This window comes from Notothenia rossii (genome assembly GCF_949606895.1).
Source record: "Notothenia rossii genome assembly, chromosome: 6".
Classification (NCBI taxonomy): Eukaryota; Metazoa; Chordata; class Actinopteri; order Perciformes; family Nototheniidae; genus Notothenia; species Notothenia rossii.
Window position 1 is genome coordinate 81,615,907 of NC_136909.1, and position 22,424 is coordinate 81,638,330.

A 22,424-nucleotide genomic window follows, 5' to 3' on the forward strand; every position below is an offset into this window, starting at 1 on the left:
AAAAAATGACCGATGTGTTTTAAGAGTTATCTGTCATGTCTCCAAACAAATTAGCTTGCATTTGACTTATTGAGGAAAGCGATTGACCTTAAAGTCCATTTGAAGGATGTTTTTTTGTTGACCATATTTGGCCTTCTGTATGCAAATGAACCAGTTCAGGCATGAGTAGAGCAAGTGAGAGTTATCACTGTTTATTGCATGAGCTGTTGGATAAATACCAACTTTATTACGAACAGTTCCTACACACACACATTTAGAAACTTGTTCAACAAATGCTTTGATATTTTAGGGCCCAGAACAGATGACTTGGATATCTCCTCTGGTTGGATTAGAGCCAGGTCTGGAGAAGGTCTTGTGTTCAGTGCCTGTCTTCATTTCTTTAATGTGACTCTGTCTGCGCTCAATGTACCATTTACCTCAGAAACCCTTGACAGAAGTTATCTGCCGGCATCTACAAAACATGACGTGTTCTCCCTCCTCCGCTCCTCCTTTCTTTACTTAACAAGGTCAGGAGACAGAAGGGGGGGGAGATGTTTGTCACTTGGCTGTCCTGGTTGGATAAGCTGCAGTCACGGTTCACACGTATTTGTATTTCTGTGTGTTTCTGGGTCTGCAAGTATGGAAAATCTATTGTGGTTGGGAGCTAGAGATGAGCTCATTTGGGGCCGGGAATCTTTGTGTTTCTACTAGTGTGTGAATGCACACAGTTCAGTGGCAGTGCAAATATGCGAGTGTCTCTTTGAAGCAGTGTGATGCATGCATGTGCGCTTGGGCATTTTACATATTCACACATTGAGCTCCAAGGTGAATGAGATACTGTATGAGCCTCTCCAAGCTGAATATTTGTTTGCTCGAACATCCCTGCAGCTTGGGTTCAATGAAGGCCTTAGCATGAGATATGAGGATCCCCGAGCTGTAAAGGGTGATTCAATCATAGTTTTATACAAAATTGCACCAGAATAGAAGCCCTTACTTTCCAAAGAGGGCTTGACAACGGAGGGTTTTTGCATCTGCAGCAAAGTGCCAGGAACAGTAACTCTTCTTCAAAAACCAGAACCGAGTCCAATGACATAAATTATCTGACCATATTAGCCCAGTTTCCACAGCTCTGTCCCTCTGCTCTGCTTGCTGTTGTTTGGATATGTAGCATTGGTTCATATTTATTGGTTTTGGTTAAATGTTCTTAACGGTTATAGGCTTTGACATTATCTTTCAAGAAATCTGTTTTTCGGTTGTTTTTCTTTTCCCCTTGTTCTGATCCTTAGGGGCATAACAGCCTTTTTGGGAAAACCTTTGAAATAATATATTGCTTTTGTTTATTGGAAAAATAAACATTCAATTTGAAACATCAAATGTGTTTTAACTCCCTTCCCACAGTTGGAAACTGGCAGAGGGCCTCGCAGAAAAAGATGGAGCCATTTTCCTTTCACTGTCGCTGAACAGTCCATTTCTTACCCCTCCACTGTTGGCTTCCGTACTGTATTGGTTGTTTCAGATATTGGCAAAAGTTGATGCACACTTAGCTTTTTCTCTCCTGTCATCCTAAAACCGTATGTAGAAGAACTCAATATAGCCTATTACCTACAATGACTCCCAAATCTACCCTTTATTAAGGTCTGTCAAAGCACCATGGGAACTCTTTAGTTCTCATGAACTAATAAGTACATCGCGTTCACACCGGAATAAGTCCCTGAGGGAGGATTAGGCAAATTAAGCCGCTGACGTCACTTCTTCTTCTTCTGCTTTGGGTTTACTGGCAGGCCGCAAACAACTGCACGACGTATAGCCTACTGCCACCCAAAAGTCCCCAGCCGGAAGTCCCCGGAGTTGGGGACTGGCTTCAGTAGAAGCTGCTGGGACTCCCAGCAGCTTCTACTGAAGCCTTCCGAGTAAATCGCCAGAACGCCGACACCTCCTCATCTCCACCGCTCTCATGTTTTACTTTGTGTTGCCATAAGTTAGTCTCTCTGCGTTTGTGTGCTGGGCTAATGCTAATGCTAATGCTAATAATGCTAATGCAAGGATAATAAAATGGCGGCTTCACAACACTTTTTTTGAGTTTTACGGGGCGTGGTTTGCAATCCGCCCAGCCAATCAGAAATAGGAACCTTTTTCTCCCACGAAAGTACTTGCTCTCTAGCAGGGACGGAAAATGGGGTAAAAAAGGTTCTGATGAACTAATCTTTGTTCCGGCTCTTATCGGAATTAAAGTGGGAAAAGTACTGCGGTGTGAACGCGGCTAATTAGCCTAAACAGCCGAGATGCATTAGCACCACTTCTGGTAAGTAACAGAAAACACCTGCACAGACAGATGCAGGATAATTGCTTGACACTTTTCCAATGATGGTATTTGATTCCTAACCTGCACAGACTGAGGACACAGAGGTCTACATTTCCTGCAGAAAATGGGAAAGGCCTAATGGAACATAATAGCTGGAAAGTGCATTCATGAATCCATTAGTTTCCGGCACCGTTGTCCGTTCATATCCGTGTATCACAACTCATCTATCTCAACTGTAATGTCTTTTACATTTCCAGTTTCATCAAGCAGGGCTGGTGGCGATATCGTGCAACATGGTGGTGATTTATAGGAAGTTGTGTGAGAGAGCAAAGGAAGAGGAGGAGGGAGGAGACAGAGAGTGAAATAAATAAGTGACGGCTATTATCTTTAGCCTTTACTCTCCTTTTAAACAGCCTCATGCAGAATTGGATGGGTTGACATTTAGCTCAACACAGGCTAACAAATATCTCCCATCTCTGCTCTCACTCACTCCTTTTCCCTCTCCCTCTCTTTCCAACCAGACCTGTGCCTGACTGAGTTTATGTGCGCAATTTGCTTTCAATGTCTGTTCATTATAAGTCTTAGAGTGGACATATATTTTCAGATTTGTGTGAACAAACTCTCTTTCTCTAAAACAGAAACTGTGATGGGCAAATTCTATTATAAAGACATCAACGTTACTGTATGCCTTCACACGCTGTCTCCATAGACTGTATCAAATATGAACGAAGTCTCTGTGATTAGATTGAAAGACCATAACCGTTTTTTGTTTCGGGTGTAAGTCTGTTTATTCGGGGAATTCGGGGGGGGGGGGGGGGGGGGGGGGAGTTTGCTAGTGGAGCACGCTCATGAACTGTTTGCCGGAGCTTCACAGAAGAGTTACTGCGGAGCGCATAAAGCTAAAGCAGACCCTTCACGCGATTGCAGAGCGAACAGGTACAGGAGGGGTAGTTAATCGATCGAAGATGGCGTCGTGCTCGCGGACGGATCGCGGACGTGAAATATACTTTGGCGGACGTTAATATAGTCTATATGTGGGAAACCCTGAGTTGAGCTTTACTGCCTTTGCTTGGCGATTAACTGTATCTAAAAAAGTTTTTTGTCAGTCAATTGCTGTAACCAAACTATTGCACCTGTGGCCACTTCTGTTGGTATCAGCAAGTGCAATTTAACACTACAGCAAACAATCCTCGAGCAGCTACTTTCTCCGAAATAAAACAGAAGAGCAGCTGGTTTATATGTTTACAGCACAGCCAAACAAACCCATATTGTTTTAATAAAGAAGTCAGTCAATAGCTGGCTTTTTTCCATCATGCCACACTGTGATCTGATCTCATGCTGAACAAAGCTTTAATAGTTTTCCACACATAAGAAAAGAACACAGTGTGGCGGCTTTCTGTTGATCTGCAACACCCTGCACAATGTATGCAAATAAAAAAATGTGCAAAACGATGTTGTCTTGTTTGGTACATTTTTGAAAAAGATCCTGGTCTGCATGTTCTGAACAAACCAATATCAAAACATATATAATTACAAACGGTTACGCTGTGATCCTTTGTGCATTCGAAACCCATTCGGCCATGAGTGCATGTTAAAGCATTTGAGTTCCTGTGTGTGGCTAGCTAATGGCCGCTGATTGGCACTGCTCTCATACGCCAGTTACCGCTGATAATGTTGTCCCAACCGATAGCTCTGTTACTGAAGTTTAACAACCCACACACAAGTTCTCCCAATTAATTATAATGTAAATTCCTTCTTCACTATTGCAGTTGTTTGCTTTATTTGTTGGTAGCATCGCTATCTGCTAAATTCTGTCGCAATGTTGAGAGTTGTGTGGAGGCAATCCCTGCTCTGAATTTCAAGAATAGAGAACCTTTCAGGTTTTAGGCCCTAAAAACTTGAATCTACATTCTTAACTCTAAAAATTAAAAGGTTTAAGGATATGCATGACTTTTAATAACAGTTTTGTGACTGATTATATGACAAAAGGTCCAATGTTAAAATGCTCTCTCTGTTTTACTCAAACAGAAACACACACATGGTGAGATGTTATCCAAACAGCTGTTTTGTTGTGTCAGGCTGGTTGCTCTGCTGGCTGGAGAGAAGCTTACTAAGAGAACACAGAGACTCACTCCACATTAGACTGACTCCTGTCAATGGACTGGGCCCTATTCTCACTCTCACACACACACACACACACACACACACACACACACACACACACACACACACACACACACACACACACACACACACACACACACACACACACACACACACACACACACACACACACACACACACACACACACACACACACACACACATTCTCTTCCCTATTGCCTCATTCCCTCTCACACCCTTGCACACACACAAATAACACAAAGAGAAGGACTTTTCATGCAGTGTAACATCAATCGGTCGATTTTTGTACAAGCTCTGGTTGCTAGGGCCAACACGTATTTTCGGGGGAAAACATATTTTTTGGGCAGGTATGTGGAAAATATTTGAAACACACAATTTCAGTGTACATACACAAACTAATTCCTATGCACAGAGAGCCAAACCGTTTTTATAAATAGTTGAATATCTGCAAAGAAAAATCCTAAACAGTGGTGACATTTGAGCGGTCATGTTGAAACAGAAACAAAGCCTACTTGGCAATTACACACACACTTCAACCTAAAACCTGCTCTTCTTCCTCTTTCGCAAATTAATCTAATCTTCCAGCTTTTCCTTCATTACATCATAATCTCGTTCACCTCCGCTTCACAGCCACCCCCATGAGACCATATCTGATGGAGTCTGGTGTTGGGAAACAGGTCAACCCGTGACCTCAATCAATCTCTACTGGCACCCAGCAGGAGCTGCAAAATCAATCCAAAGACATCTGACTTCCTCCTAAAGTCCAAATCAAATACATTTGTTTAAACGGATGTAACCATTAACTAGCCTGGAATGTAGTTTAGGTAAAATATATGTTATTTGAAAATACTTTTTAGTGCTTAAACTCTGTAGATATTCTGCAATCCAATAATCAATTCCCAATACATTGGTTCAGTCAAATTGGTTCTATTGAGTGTCACTTAGAAACCTAAGAACTCAGGAGCTGTATGTATAGGACGATGCTTTCACATACACTGAACAAAAATATAAATGCAACACTTTTGTTTTTGCTCCCATTTTTCATAAGATGAACTCAAAGATCTAAAACATTTTCTACATCCACAAAATAACCATTTCTCTCAAATATTGTTCACAAATCTGAAAAAATCTGTGATAGTGAGCACTTCTCCTTTGCCGAGATAATCCATCCCACCTCACAGGTGTGGTATATCAAGATGCTGATTAGACAGCATGATTATTGCACAGGTGTGCCTTAGGCTGGCCACAATAAAAGGCCACTCTGAAACATGCAGTTTTGCTTTATTGGGGGGCTCTGGGGGGGTCCGAAAACCCTAGGGTTAAACCCTAACATGTCGCCCATTGAGCATGTTTGGGATGCTCTGGATCGGCGTATACGACAGCGTGTTCCAGTTCCTGCCAATATCCAGCAACTTCGCACAGCCTCAGGGTCTGGGGGGGTCCGAAAACCAGTCAGTATCTGGTGTGACCACCATTTGCCTCACGCAGTGCAAAACATCTCCTTCGCATAGAGTTGATCAGGTTGTTGATTGTGGCCTGTGGAATGTTGGTCCACTCCTCTTCAACGGGTGTGCGAAGTTGCTGGATATTGGCAGGAACTGGAACACGCTGTCGTATACGCCGATCCAGAGCATCCCAAACATGCTCAATGGGTGGCATGTTAGGGTTAGGGTTTAACCCTAGGGTTTTCGGACCCCCCCAGACCCCCCCAATAAAGCAAAACTGCACGTTTCAGAGTGGCCTTTTATTGTGGCCAGCCTAAGGCACACCTGTGCAATAATCATGCTGTCTAATCAGCATCTTGATATGCCACACCTGTGAGGTGGGATGGATTATCTCGGCAAAGGAGAAGTGCTCACTATCACAGATCTTTTCAGATTTGTGAACAATATTTGAGAGAAATGGTTATTTTGTTTAAATAGAAAATGTTTTAGATCTTTGAGTTCATCTCATGAAAAATGGGAGCAAAAACAAAAGTGTTGCATTTATATTTTTGTTCAGTGTAATTGCAGGGTAATTTCACCGGCAGTGGCTCAGTCAATAGGGGCTTGGACTGTGAGCCGTAGGGTCACCGGTTCAAGTCCCCGAACAGACCTAGAGGGAGTGTGGACTGCTACTTGGAGAGGTCCCAGTTCACCTCCTGCCCTGCCGTGGTGCCCTTGAGCAAGGCAGCGGACAACAATGCAATGTATTGGAGGGAAAGCTGCTCAGCAATTGCAGCCTGTTCAAGCCTTTAAGTGTCCCTTAAAGATTTGAGCAACGAGATGCATCATTCTCCCAGGTTGAATCATCCGACAGTCCAACAATTAAATGAGGAGCTTTGATCTCAAGACAATAAATAACCCACCCAGTAAACAAAGAGATTCAGCTGATGGACAGTACTCGTGCTTCTCCGGGGAACTTTATCTCAACAAGGAGATGTTCTGACTCCTGATAGCTTTTAATAAAAGATAGAAAAACGTAGCTTGTCTAGGTTATTCGGTTTCATTAAACTCTGACACATATGCCAACGATTCTTCACTCGGAGCACTTCAAAGCATGACAGCAGTGCACGAAAAACACAATTTAAGGGCACTACAAAAACATTGACTCACAACAGATTTGACAACACAGAGAGAGAAAGAGGGAGAAATGTTCATCTTTAAATCAAACTGAAGTGAAAATGTTGTTTGAAACAACTAAGCTAACAAATTGTTCAAGTCTGACTTCTGCCTTCAGAGAAAAGCTCCTGCTGTTTCTACCTCTAAGAATTGTAATGAGTTCACGCTGTAGGAGAAGGCCGACTGAAACGCCTACCCACATTACAGTTTTTCTCAATCGCTAAACCCACTTTTTAGAATCAAAATTCCTTTCATCAAACCAACAGCACAGCCATCGAAACAGAAAACCATTTCTCTACAACAGTATACCATTTATCATTGATATCACACAAAATGCAGATGCTAAGCAGTGTTTTGCAAAACAGATCACACAATTCTCGAACTGAAGTTACAATTCTCTACACAAAGATCAAAAATCTTTTGTGTAACTCATGTCTAACAAAACAAAAATAATCTTCTCACAGTGGATAACACTTCCTCATAAACTTAGACCATAGCTACACTAATTGACACTTGATGTGCAAAATATTAACACTTGTTATCAGTCAATCACCCCATTGAAAAAGGTAACTCCATGGAATGTACTGTATACCTTACAGTAATGATGTTACATTGAAAACATTTACATGATAGAATTTGCATGACTGTACTTAAAATATTTTTTTAAATGGTGCCGGTAAAGCTATAATAGTGTTGATATGACTTGCATAGCTCTTTGAGATGTTCATATGGGGAGGATTAGCTATAGCTGATACAAAGTTTTTACAGTCAGTAATTGTGGTCCTTTCCTTTTTGCACATTGAGAAATGTTTTTTTTTGAATTGGGGTGAATTGAGTACTTCACTTCCATGTAAATGAATTGCTCACAGCTGACATCAATGAATTTCCTATAGTAATTGTAATTACTGTAGTGAGAATCCTATAAAAGAACTCCCTCACTTCAGTAAGATGTTTGTCAAGGGTGGTGTCGACACGCAAAGGAGATATTTCCCACGCCGCCTTGCAAGGGAAGACATACGCTGTGACGTAGATGAGGCTATGTGGCCAGACAGACGGCAAAGAGCAGATCAGTAAAGCTATATAGATCTCATTCTCTGCTCTACTGCTGATTTACATCATTTACCCATGTTATGTTTTTTCCAGTGTATTGCTATTCATCTTTTGTTTCTGTTACGGTGCTCTTCTGAAAATGAGACATAAAAACAATGACATAGTTACAGTAACACACTGTTTTTCCTATATGTAAGTTTGTTTCTCCCAACTTGTCAGTTTTCCGTTCAGTTTCCAATATCGATAGCTTGAGGTTTGTGTATTGATGATTGTAGTCAGTATTTAGTGTGCCACTTAGTAATGACTGTTCAAATAGTCTTCTAATGAGCTGACAAATGTTTGTTTTTGGAGAAGGTATCTGGTTTTGGAAGGGGTATTTTTAGTTTTGAGTGCCTTAGAGCACTTTGCAAGAAATGTATATTGTTATGGTATAATGTGTTGTTATGGTGACCGGAGTTTCAGTTATGAAAACACATTTGTCTCATTAGAGGACAATTTGATCTGTTTCGATCGACTTATTCTTTTTTGTGACCAGTATTTTCAGTTTTGGTCATGTAAGTGCATTTTGCAAAAGATATTCAGAGTTATGGCAAGTGTGTTTCTGTTTAGATGGCTATGTTCTTGTTTTGAAGAAATGAATTTAGATTCTAAAAAGTGGGTTTAGCGATTGAGAAAAACTGTAACAGGGCTGTGCGATTATGGCAAAAATCATAATCACCATTATTTCGGTCAATAATTGATATCACAATTATTAAAAACGATTATCCATTTACTTTGAAAACATCCATTTATTGAAAGAAAATATTTGAACAGTATGTTTTTAACAGTTGATTACCCTGACCTTCAAGTATAATTCAACTGAAAAACCAATTAAAAAAAATAATTAAAAAAAATATTAATTACATTTTTTCTTTTTTTTAATAAAAATAATAATCGTTTTATTTCGATTGAGTTGTTTTCGTAATCGTTGCTAGCCAAAATCGAGATTAATATACGATTAATTGCACAGCCCTAATTAACAGGATCAGACTATTAAATGAAATGGAAAATGAAGGATACCGTGCAGTAACTTTTACAAATGTTGCTGTTACACACTTCCTTTGCACTAGACACTGTCCTCTCCTATTGTGCTCTCTGCTGGGTTGGATATAGAGGGTGTGCCCCTTACTTTATATTCCAGGCCAGAAACACACTAAATTGGTCGAATTTGCATAAAAGCTGTGGTATAGTCTGTACGTCTATGTTGATGCCTGAAGCGTTTTCAATGACAGCTCTACTCTCCTGAGACGTGATGAAATAAATAAAAAAATAAAAAATGTGTCCCCAGTTCTGCTACATAGCGCTGAACGCATCCATGTATACATATATTATTTTTAAAAAACTGTAATCAGATGTAGGAAAAAAAGGTGTAACGGTCTTAATATAGAAACCTACATGCAGATTAATTAATGACATTCATCAATTTTTCCATGTCATGAATACCAGATGACCCGTCCACGTTAGAAAATGGTTGCCGATTAGGGTGCATTTACCTGCTGTTGGTCGTCACTCAATATTGTTCAACATGAACTGCACAAAAGCAGGGAATGAATAATGAAAGTAAGGACGTAAACTCATGCATGTACCTCATCACAGTGCGACACAAATGGAAGTTGTACGGATATATTTAGCATTAATCTGGCACATTGTTTTCCATGTTGGACCACTCTGTGCGGAAGTGACACATCCAAACTCATATTGTCAACTCAGGAATGGCAAACTTTTCATATTCACTGACGATCTTTATCACTTGGCCTCCATAAAAGGAGAGACCTGCTAATCTGGAGAACCTGAGGTTGGAGGCAGCCATGCTTCACAGTCTCATTTCCCATCAGGTAAAATGTCAATGTCGTTATTGGGTGGATGTGCACGCTGTTCCATTGATGGGTTATTAAGAATTTGCGTCACACTGGTGTTCCGCGCATACACATTTACCCATCCACACTCCGTTACATTTACGTTGTTTGCAAGAAGTTCAACCCTATTTTCCTGCTATTGTATTCTCATTAAAGGTCCCCTATTATACTGTTTTTCATCAATATATTATAGGTCTCAGATATATACAAAACATGTCTGAAGTATTTGGCTCCAAACACCAAACAGATCATTGCAGCATCCCATAATCCCCTCTGTTTCAGCCCTGTTTCAAAAGTGCTGATTCTCTGTCTGTTACTTTAGATACAAATAAGGAGCCCCTCCCCACGCCCCTCTCATGCCCCTTCACACCAACGCGTTTTCAGCTCTGGCTCGGAGCTGGAGCCTGAAAAGTAATGTTTTTTCCTGTTCACACCGCAACGGAATCCGGTTCACTTCCAGCTCCAAAAAATTGTCGGTCTAGAGGCAAGAGCTTCGGAGCTAAGAGGCGGCGTCACTTACGTCGTGGAGGCGTACAGGAAACTAAACCCACCTCCCCTGAACATGGGTCGACTGAAGAGTCTCGTCATGCCTGCCTACAAGCAATAGTGCTGAGCAAAGTGACTAGAAGGCAACCACACACTTATAAAAAGAAACACACTTTATAAAGTCAGGCAACACTAACCAGGCTTTGTGTGATTCTGTTTATTTGTACTTTACTTTGACCATCTGTTCACTGTCATTGATCATTGTGGAGAGCAGGCAGACGTTTTGTTTTGTATTATAGCAGCTATCGGATGGAATCAATACATGGGCTGCACAGGTTGTCATGTCCGACTATCACAAGTAGAATCATAATGAAAAATACGCCGGTACAATGTGCCTGTAGAAAACGGCTTATGCCAGAATAAGATAGCAATAGCAAGTAGTCAGTTTACCTTCGGTTGCTATGCTAACATCACCCATACACCAGAGACACTTTAATAACAGCGTTGTGATGCCAAACAGCGTCAATTCAGACTGACACACATTCACTTAAGGGGAACTGGGATATGTATCAGCTGCTTGTGTGACAGTCAGACAGTGAATACTTTAGAGAGGCCGCTCTAAAGTATTAGCTAACCCGGAGCTAACGGGAGAATAAACTCCAGTGGACGAGCAGCACTGCACTGCGGTAAATGCCACTGAAACACATTAATCGGGCTCTGGGCGGTGTGAACAGAGCGGGAGCAGAAAAGGGAAAGCGGAGCTGAACCAGAAAAGCTCTAGCTCGGAGCTAGAAAGGGAAAAGCGCTGGTGTGAAAGCCGCATGAGAGACGTTTGGTTAAAAGAACACAATGGTGTTCCAGGAGGAGAATCAGGTGGGGGGGGGGGGGGGTTACCTTGGTTGGTTATCGGCTAATGGTTAAACAAGCCAAAAACACGTTATGACATCATAAAGTGGCCAAAATCTGATCAGCTCATTTTCAGACAGGTTTTCATAGAAATGGATCAGGACCAAAAGAGAGAGAATCTTTGTTCCTGAAACTTTCAGAGTCTCTTTCCACAGAGGGGACACATGTTGATGTAGAAGAGACATGAAGAAGTGGATTTTTGCATAATAGGTGACCTTTGAGATGAATGTTACTATATAGGAAATGTGCCTCAAAAGAAACAAAGCGGACCTTAGAGGACATGCAGAAAGATTGAATTGGCTTTATTGTGTGTTGAAGGGGAAATTCAACCACATGGTGGACTGTCAGGTATCTTACAGCAGTGCAGAGATATCACTTCAAAAAAAGAACATTGCCCTTCTTCGTAAACACTTCTCTCGTCACCTCTTCTTTTCTCACACATCCTGTCTTTCTCTTTTCCTCTCAATACCTCTTGTCTTCTGTATTTCATTTCTCCTATTCTAATTATTCTAGCAGTGGGAGAAAACATGTCAAACGAAGCCGCCACCTGGCCGCACGGTGCTCTGTCTCACTCCGTCTGAGGAAGTGCCAGCGTGGGTGAGCTGATGTTGTTCAGCATGAGTCAGGAAAATGTGATTGATTTACCCAAATAAATTATTCACAAGATGTGTCGGGCTGTGCTGGATTGTATGTTTTTGCCACGATATATCAATGTGCATGTGTGAAATATTCATATTGTAAAGCTGTACAGCATTCTTGAATATATCTGTATTTCATTTCTGAAGGGTTAGGAGCAAAGAGTGAGTCAGAGGAATGCATGGACAGCTGTGTGTGTGTGTGTGTGTGTGTGTGTGTGTGTGTGTGTGTGTGTGTGTGTGTGTGTGTGTGTGTGTGTGTGTGTGTGTGTGTGTGTGTGTGTGTGTGTGTGTGTGTGTGTGTGTGTCATTCTATAAAGAGTTATTTATTATAAATTCCTATCAGTTGCAGTGACTCTTAAAGAAATGACAGATTATAAAAAGCACAATTGTAAACCAGAATTACAAAACTTTTAAAACAAAGCATGTTAGCAGCACAATAGCATGTTAAGGTAACTTCTGAATGAGAAATAGCCTCTAAGAGCTTTTAAATGATGTCTTGTGATTATTGACAATGTATGTTTACTCTTATGTCAGTTTCTTTAATACTGTGTATAAGCAAATGTTCACGGTATGAACACTTCAATTGTAATACCACAGTATGTTGTGCTAAAATTGTAATCTTCTACTTAGGATCAAATGGAAATGCTTGAGTACAGACAGTGTACAAATATTCTTGATAAATACTTTTACAATATTCAAGAACATGTCAGAGGTGACTGTCCAATTTACTCAACTATAGTTAAACATTATATTTAAGGAAAATGAGTCGATTTCCCTAAACAGTTGTTGCCCTGTGAAATATGCTCATTACAGAGACCTAAGGAAGCAGGGAGAAACTTCCAGAAAATGCTTACTTTTTGGATTTTAAGGTGTCAAAAAGTTCGCGAAAAGACTTTTAGGACCACTGAAATGTTGTTGCCAGGCAACCAATGAAAGTACAAGGTGCTGCGACATGTGAGAATGACGACCTGCCAACAAACAGTTGCAACCTTTATGATGACGCTGTGAAACAGACGCACACGGCTGTGTTCTACTCCCCACAATTATGTAAAGCACTTCAACAAAATGGAATTAAAGCTTATTGGCAAGGTCGAGGACTTTCTAGGTTTCTATGAAATAACTTTTAACAAGCTCCGAGGATTAAAATCCATGCAGACAGCCCTCAGGAAATGAACTATAAGGGGAAAGCATGCCATGTGTGAACCAGACACAATGAGTTCTAATGGTGATAAAACTATAGAGCAAAGCTAACTATACAAAGCATGTGTGTGTGTGTGTGTGTGTGTGTGTGTGTGTGTGTGTGTGTGTGTGTGTGTGTGTGTGTGTGTGTGTGTGTGTGTGTGTGTGTGTGTGTGTGTGTGTGTGTGTGTGTGTGTGTGTGTGTGTGTGTAAAAGGGATTTCTTTGAGTCTTTTGAGCTATGTGACATGTATGGTGGAGCAGGGGACACTGGTGTGACGTTCACCCAGCAGCGGTGCACTCTGTGTGGGCGGGAGGACCGTTGATCTCAGCCTGTCTCCATCCATCATCTCTGGGGATTACTCAACAAACTGGCACCTCAGCTGATACACGTGGACTGCCGGATGACTAATGAACACACACACACACACACACACACACACACACACACACACACACACACACACACACACACACACACACACACACACACACACACACACACACACACACACACACACACACACACACACACACACACACACACACACACACACACACACACACACACACACACCTTGCATTCATACTTTCTCTTCAGACTTTCAGGACACACTCATTGACATGCAAGTATCTTCTCGAAAAAACTCCTCGACACACACAGACCTACAACCTACACACTTCCTGTGTGACCTGCACAGGAAGTGACAGTACATTTGTTACTGCACTCCCTTCTCCGATCTCGCACCGCCTCACCACTGAGCTCTGACTGATGCTGGCGACTGGTTCTCTGATGAAACGACAAGTTGATGCGATCAAATCTCTCCACTGATGCATGATAATTAGCTTTACACATTTGAAAGTGCGCTTGACGCAGCAGTATTGAGGAGAATATGTAGTGGGTGTCATGAAACCGTCCTAAGCATTCCTGGTACACTCCAGGGTGTTTGCAGAGTGATGCACTGATTTAATCATCAGTTTGATTGATAAATAAAACTTCCTCCTCGCAAAAAGCTTCTCAACTAACTGCTGAGGCGTTAGTGGAGGAGGACACCTTGGGATGATGTTGGAGTGTCATTGAATGCAAATTAAAAAGACAAACCAGCTCTCAGCTGTATAACCACATAACGATAGCAGAACTTAAAAGTAAGTAAGAACCACAATTTACTAGAATCATCCTATAGGGAAGGTTTTCCTAATTAATGAACCTCCATGTATTTTAATAGAAATTAAGAACCTTGTGTCTCTTTTTATCTGTTTGTTTTTTTATATTAATTTTATTTTTATTTATTTTTTTATTTATTTGTTCTGCCTTTGAATACATGTATGTATGTAGGTACATGTGGGTGGGTATGTACACAAACGTATAATTATGTGTATGTGTATATGTGGGTATACATATGTGAGTATATGCCATATATTCACATATGTATACCAACATATACACATATACATGTACCCATATTATGGGTACATGTATTACTGTTACTATTCTTTATTCCCTTATCTATACATTTTATTTTAATATTATCTTCTACATTACTTTATTTTTAACTATACATGTATCTATTTTATTTAGTTAGTTATTTAATTTACTAGCTAGGACCGGGAGGGGGGGAAAGGGGGAAAATAAATAAAAATATTGACTGTATAAATGAAATGAAACTCATTGTGCCTGACTCAATAAAAAAAATATTTAAAAAAAAGAAATTAAGAACCTTTCCTTAAGCTGCTTCTGGGTGTTACTCCTAAATACCGTATGTGCTTTAACTTTATTATTGCAGAAGATAAAAAGTATAAAACGTCCTGGTGTTGACGTGCTCTTGCATCTTTGATACACCTGTCAGTGCGTGCTTGTATATGTTACAAGCAGAGCTGTCTGTGAAATACTTTTGACAACTAAACGTGCCTTTTTCTTCAATTAAAATCACACAAGCAGATGTTGCCTTTTTTCCAGAACACATGGAATAAACAAGCTTTAACATTCTGTTTCTCTGCACAGAAACTTTTGAATCTCTCAATGTTTTCATTGCTCTTGCTTCCTCTCCATCCATCCCTCAGTTTTGCCCTGAGTGACTTTGTACCAACTGGTGAGCTGGGACACACACACCGTCTGTGTTGTGTTACACGCTCCAGTCAAGACAGAAAATAAAACACACATTACCTTTAATAGGTACCCACTCTGTACCCATTCATGCAAACACCGGAACACATTATGACAGTATTTATACATGCATACACACACACACTCATACACAGACACGCATCTCTTTCTTTTCATCCTATCTAATGGGTCCATTTTCCAGCATTTTCCATTGGGGGCTAGCCAACATCCTCCTTTCTACCTGGAAGAGGCTCTGAACCTAAACACAGAGACTCTTTTATGTGCTCAGGTGTCTCAAATGTCATGTTCTCAGGAGACAAAGTGCAGTCTCTTTAGGATGCCTTTGATGCCCTTCAGGTCTGAGTGCATTTCACATTTTTCAAGGGAAGGGATCAATGCACCTGCAGCTTAATAACATCTCTGCAACAGCCCTGTTTAAGATTGAATAAACTTATGCACGCTTAAACTCTCATTACTTCATATTTTAAAGAGCAAAAGTGCTGCGCTGGGTGTAAACAATGTAAGACTCAAACAATCAGTGACTGTAATTTAATTTTTAAATGTGCATTCTAATCATGGAAGAGAAAAAGTCCCCCTTCATCAAGTGCTAGGTTCATGCCGTTAGTCTCATCCTTAATCCCTGGTACCTATGGAAGCTGCAGTATACTGTAGGGAAATTGGTACCGTTATGTTTTTTGCATCGACTTGTTACTGAGATACTGGTTTCTCTGCAACCTAGCTAAAAAGACATAACATAAATAAACCATTGGAGTTGTCAAAAGGCTTATTTTGTATGGAAGCAACCCATCTCCTCTTTCCTCTATCTGCTGCTCCTTGCCCCTGCCCTCAGATGTTTGATGCCCTACAACACTGTCAGGCTATTCACACCTTTTTTTACTTCTGTGAGGAAATTATTCCGTGAACCACAAGATGTTCCTTTAGGTAGGTTCTGTAATAACCAATCCTCAGTGTTATTGCTACGTGGCTGTTCATATAGAAATTACGACACACACATTGAATGCTTGTTGTGGTTAAAGGATAAACTGGATGTAGGTTGATCACTGGACAAAGTGTGTGGGTTTTCCTCATGGCCATCGCCTCAGGCTGGGTTGAACTGTTACCAGTCGATGGTCCAGAACGCCCTGGGATTAAGGAACGACGCACTCGCACCATGTAACGTAATCAATCTCTCAGAGGAGTGTTGTATACATACTCTTACTCACTTTCAAGACACAGAAACCACATGGACCAACACATACACACATCAATGCACGGTCAGGTGTCACATCTTGTGCAGAAAAACCTCAACAATTGAGCAAACAGTTAAAAGAAACGGTATTAAATATTGTTATACACACAAAAACAGAAGGGGATCATCTTCACAGTTTAGCACCTAAATTGGACTGCGGCTGGAACCCATTTCCGAAAATGTAATGAGGCCAACACACGCCATCTCATTAAGAGAGTGAATTTGAATGCCAGCAGTGGGAGCACTATTTGGCAAGAAGTAAGGCCAGATGCCTATCAGTGTCTTGGTTAATACTGCAGACCATCAGAAATTCCTAGAGAGTACACAGAGTAATACACATGCACCATCAAGCTGTTCTTTTTCACACATTTTCACAGCATGGATCTAAATACACAAACACACACAGCAGCATCTGTTCCTACACAACTGCTTACTAATGAAACCATCAAAGGAAACTTTTCTTCCTGTTTGTTCGTCTCCTACCACGTGTGGAAGTGTTTCTGTTTATTAATGTGACTGTATGTGCATTGTTTTTTTACATGCTCAGTATATTTGTTGATATACAGTAAGTGAGTTTGTGTGTATTATTTTATGGCTATTAAGGTTAAAGGTGGGGTAGGTAAGTTTGAGAAACCGGCTCGAGATACACTTTTTGTTATATTCCATGGAATGCTCTTAACATCCCGATAGCAATGAATATCTGAAGTGCTTTGAAAAGAAATCCATTAAAAAATGTCCTCTGTGGAAGCCGTAGTACTGTAAAAAGCACGACCAATCATCTGAGCCGGCCCTGCTAAAATAACTGGATGGCCTACCTGCCTGTCAGCCTTCCATCTGTGCACAAACTTATCTCGTGCCCTCATTGGTCATGTGCGTGTTCGTGTGTGTTGGAGGAGGGGCTCTGTAAGGAAGTGGCAGATTTGTTCCGGCTGTGTATTTTCAAATTCTAGCGCACTCGAGCTGGTTTCTCAAAAATGACCTACCCTACCTTTAACACGATAATAACATCTTATCCGAATTCTATTTAACACCACCATGTCTTCTCCGGAAGCAAAGATTGCACATTCTGCACACAAATCGCAGAAGTGAAGTTATGTATTGTTAGCTGTTGTTAGTGTATCTTCTCATGGAAGGAAAGATTTAACAACTTAACTCTCATAAACGGAGCTGGAGCGTTGCAGATAAGTCCTCCATGGAGTTAACAGAGTGTTGGAGGGAACCTTGGGATTTTAGCCTCTGCCGACCATTTACATGCACACAAACCTCACAGACTACAGATAAGGGAAAACCCCCAAAATACTAAAGGGGCCCTTTTAAATTCTTAAATAAACTTATTCTATGATACATTTCAAACAGATTAAAATGTAGTCTTTTTTTATTTGTTTAGATTAATTATGAATCATCACTATTAATCACAATAAGATATTTTATTGATTGACAACCCTAATCATTTTAAAATGTCTATTAGTGATTGTATGTATTGCCCATACATCTTTGTTTGTTGCATGTTCCTGTATCGACTTTGCCTTTTGTATACACAGGCTTACATGTGCTTGTGTGTAAGCAACAGTACAAGTATGTGTGTATATGTGTGGTTACATACTACTCCCTGCTACCTAGCAACAACACACACTGCAGTGACTGAAGGAGAGGGACCACTATGACATCCATTCATTTAAATGACATGTGACAGACTGAAATGACTGTAAATCAATGCAGGACAAAACAGCCATAACGAGTGTTTTTTCACTGTGAAGACATTGCAATGCAACTTTGAAGTTTGAATTGAATTGGTATAAATAACAAGTCACATCTCGTATGCAATCACTTTTAATGTGGATAGTTTTGGATCTATCAGGTGAAAGCTAGTCCGTGAAGATAGATCCAAAACTATCCACATTAAAAGTGATTGCATACGAGATGTGACTTGTTATTTATACAAATTAAATTCAAACTTCAAAGTTTCATTAAAGCCGTATATGAAATGTATTTAATGAGTTCAGCAGACTGTATTAGGATCAGTGACTTTAGATACCAGTTGCCCGCAGGTCTTAAAGTTGACTTCAAGCAAACAGAAATGACGACTTCAAAGAAACTCCACAAATGAGGAAAAGTTTCACACCAGAAATCACTTTGGCAATTAAAGATTTAACAGATGGTGAAATGATTGTTAAATGCATTTTTCACACAACAAAACAGATTGCATTTCATTTGAATGAATCAAGAGGAATATAAACTGTTCCCCCCAACACATTGAGTCCGGTGTGAAATGGCACCAAAACGCATTGAGACCATGAGTTAGCAGATTTGATTGAGATGCTTATTTATCTGCTTGTTTTGAATGTGTACAAATAATTTGTTTTGCTTAGACAAACTATTAAAACACAATTAGTTGAATGCATAGCGATCTTTGCTCTGTTGCAGTGAGTTTATTTTGGAGTCCGTCTACCGCACGGATCAGACATCACTCAATAGAATTTGCCCTCAAAAGGAAGTGCAGAGAACCCCTGTTGCATCTAATGGACGTCATTTATCCTTAGACAAACTAAAAACGTACATGTTCACTCACGTAAGTAGATACTATTACAACAGTCCACTTGACACTAAAATTGTCCCTTGTTGCAAATTGTTTTTGGCATTTTAACATCTGAGATGTCAATGCCCATAAAACAAACACAGCAAAACAAGTACAAATGTTCTGTGATTAGCAAACCATCTGCACTCCTTTAAAAACAATTCCTTTATTTGTAAATCACCAGGTCTAAAGAGTAACTGTACGTGAAGATGACTGCAACAACACAAACTGCTCTTCAAATCTAAATCCCAGACATTCACTGTGACTGTTGGAAATAATCTTTCTTTTAAATCTGCTTTACTTACATGAAGTCGATGTTTGGCTAATGATGTCATTTGTAGTCATCTCCAAAATAACTCAATTAAAACTCTCGCTTTGCAAACATTATTTTTTTGAAGTTCAAATGTATTACGGTGTTGCATTTATCAATACCACCGACACTAGAGCTGTTATAACATTTCCAAATGATTATTGAATGCAAGAAAACATCTATTATAAAGTAAATATCATTCAATAGCTAAAGAGAAGAATATGTCTGCATATCAAACTGAAAACAAAACACAGTTTAGATTATCATCTGAATCCTTAAATGCCTTTTCCTCACAGCTTCCTGCCAATGTGCTCTCTATTTGGGATTATATTCCTAATCTCACTGATGTTTCTTTATCTCACTTAAATGGTTTATGTAAGGCCGTGGTTGTGAGCAGATGTAACAACTTAACCCCCGTGACCTCAGCTGTCCCGTCTGAGCAAATAAAAAGGTCAACATCCGGCCTCGCAGCCCCTCCTCTGACAGTTCCACTTCCTCCTTCTCACAGCGCTCCCCTTCTAAAAGGTCTGCTGGGACGGGAAGGGATGTGGGGTTTCACCACCCTCACCATGCGGCGGTGGGTGGGTGTTCTGGAGCAAGTGTGTGAAACAGATTCATAGACCCATGCATAATGTATTGGTTGCCTATATACTGTATGCAGTGATATAAAAGCAGACAGCGAGAAACAGGACATACAGTGTGTATTCTGTTGAAAGAACAGAGCCTGCTTTTCCATGAACCAACTCCCTGTCCAACAATCTGCCACATGTTCATATAAATAATTGTAATTATAAAAACAAAGTCACACAGGATATGATGCGATTTATATTGCCAGGTGTTTCAAATCAAATGAAAAACTACTTAACATGAGCATCGACTGCTTCCAACACTGAGCAGACTCAATCAAATATCAGCTTTGTCTACTACGTTTGATTGACAGGTGATCTCTTGGATGTGCAGTGCAGAAACAGCACAGCAAACAGTGCAGAAACAGAAAAGGATTTTGCAGATGACCAGTGTATTCCAAAGAACATGACACTATCTCTAAAGATTCGAGCACAGCTAAGATACAAACAGTTGTGGATCGATATAGTCTACAGAAAGCTTGTGTGTCATGTGGACAATCCCCTTGGGACCAAAACAGCATCAGGCAGAAGAGCAAAAAGGTGTTTGTTTTAGACGGACACGAACCAGAGAAGATCATCTCACATTATTGCAATAATCTGCAAATGAGTTAATGAATCTGGTTGAAAGAGAGGAAACTAAAAAGGAGAATTAAAATCAAATGTTGGCAATTTCACACCAGAGAAACCTATCTGTGGTAAACTGAAGCCAGTTTTTAAATCAGTAACTTAAACTGAATATAGCTTTAAAAGTGTTCCTTCAGGGCTTTTCCCAGAGCCACTCTTTTTAAAGCCAATTTCTAAACCAGTGATGAAAGACTCAAAATAATGCAGAAGTGGATGTTACTGTACATTCACTCTCGTTGACAGCTTTTTGGCCTTCTCCAAGAACCCCAAATCTGCTTTAGCTTCTAGTGTTGCGTAACAATTTGAAAGAGATTGGCCATTATATAGTGTCTCATTTACTGACTCCATTGTTGCAATTGAGTCTGCAATACACACATACACTATGTGCATTGTAAATGACCACCTTCACATGCGAGCCCAGTACACACACCTGTAGTGCATTCATAGTCATTTAACTGTAAATAATTCAGGTCTGTGTCTCCAGTGTTTTATGCACACTGTAGCTGGAGCAACAGGTGATCACATCCAAAAGAAATCGCACTGACATGCAGAGATGTAGCCAATACTTCAATCCACAGATATCAGATTTTAGATATGAAATGCGGTCAATTATCCTCATAGCCAGGACATCTTAACCGGCAACATCTAAAAAAAATGGTAGGAAAGATAAAAGTAACCCAGCAGGAAAATGTGTTTCATGCTGAATGTGTTTGTGTATTGGGGTGGAAAGACATGGATGTACATGTGTGAGTGAAAAGAGAGTCCACAAAAAAATGTAAACCATCATGTGTGTGGCCCAAGCTGGTTATTACCATCAAGGGAAAATCAGGTAATAATAACTAAAAACCTATTAATTTGAAAGAATTAACAGGGGGAATAAAGTGTTGAAGCAAACTGCTATATAAGGATTTAAAGTGCGAGTACTCACACAAACGCATGGTAGACGAACGCCCATTCCCTCGGTCTCTCCAACACATTGTAGAGGTAATTCTGGAGTCGCCGGTATCGCGCGTTCCTGCGGCCGCTCTGCGCGCTGTAGATCAGCGGCTTCCCGAGCAAGCTGAGCCTGGCACCCTGCTTCCTCTCCGACCCCAACGCACCTGCCGTGGAGGGAGACAGGAGACCGTCACCTACTCGCCCCGCGTTATTCATTGCCCTGCGCCCAGACTCCACATCTTTCAGTGCGTTGTCCTGCGCCCTGCTTCCAGTCGAGGTCTTCAGCCAGAGCCCAGTGCCGCTGCTCTCGTCTCCGGTGTGACTGCGCGGCATGGCATCACCAGCGCACACACACACATGTAGCCTCGTGCGCCAGAGGGTGTTTGACTACTTTCACTATACAGCAAGTAAAACAAAGCAGTGGTTAAAGAGTTAACTAGCTGCTCTCATCCTGTCATCCTGTGAGCAGATCCACCGTGCTGTTTGGGAACTTTGGCCATCTGCGAAAAGCTGGAGAAGAGTGGGGTTATGAAGGAGTGGGTCCATTGGAGACACTTGGCTGGGGGAGGGCTCTCTCCCACCCTCCCTCACTCTCTTTCTTACCCTCACTCACTCTCACTTTCCGTCTTGCTTCTTTCTGTCAAAGAAATGTGTTGAGGCTGCCGGTGCCGGTGCTGCACCGGACCATTCTCGCTTTTACGCATCGGGCAGAGAAAGCCACAGCTCAGACAACACCACCAGAAACACAACGTTAGGTGATCTCCACATCCAAAGTTGCTGCTTTATCAATAAATGTCCTTTTTGAATAACACATGAATTGA

General features: G+C 40.8%; 1 protein-coding gene across 13 annotated transcripts in view; it reads right to left on the reverse strand.

Annotated features, from left to right (window-relative positions):
• Window positions 1-22,199, reverse strand: part of kcnq5a (potassium voltage-gated channel, KQT-like subfamily, member 5a) — a 97,655-nt gene extending 75,456 nt beyond the window's left edge. For 4 of the 13 annotated variants that reach the window (XM_079691105.1, XM_079691107.1, XM_079691100.1 and 1 more), the window contains exon 1: window positions 21,596-22,198. In XM_079691105.1, coding sequence (XP_079547231.1) covers window positions 21,596-21,936 — 341 coding nt within the window. In that variant the 5' untranslated portion in view covers window positions 21,937-22,198. Of the gene's footprint in view, window positions 1-21,595 lie in introns of all 13 variants that reach the window. The other 9 variants (XM_079691104.1, XM_079691102.1, XM_079691112.1 and 6 more) reach the window with 5 other exon arrangements.
• Window positions 22,200-22,424: the final 225 nt, after the last annotated feature.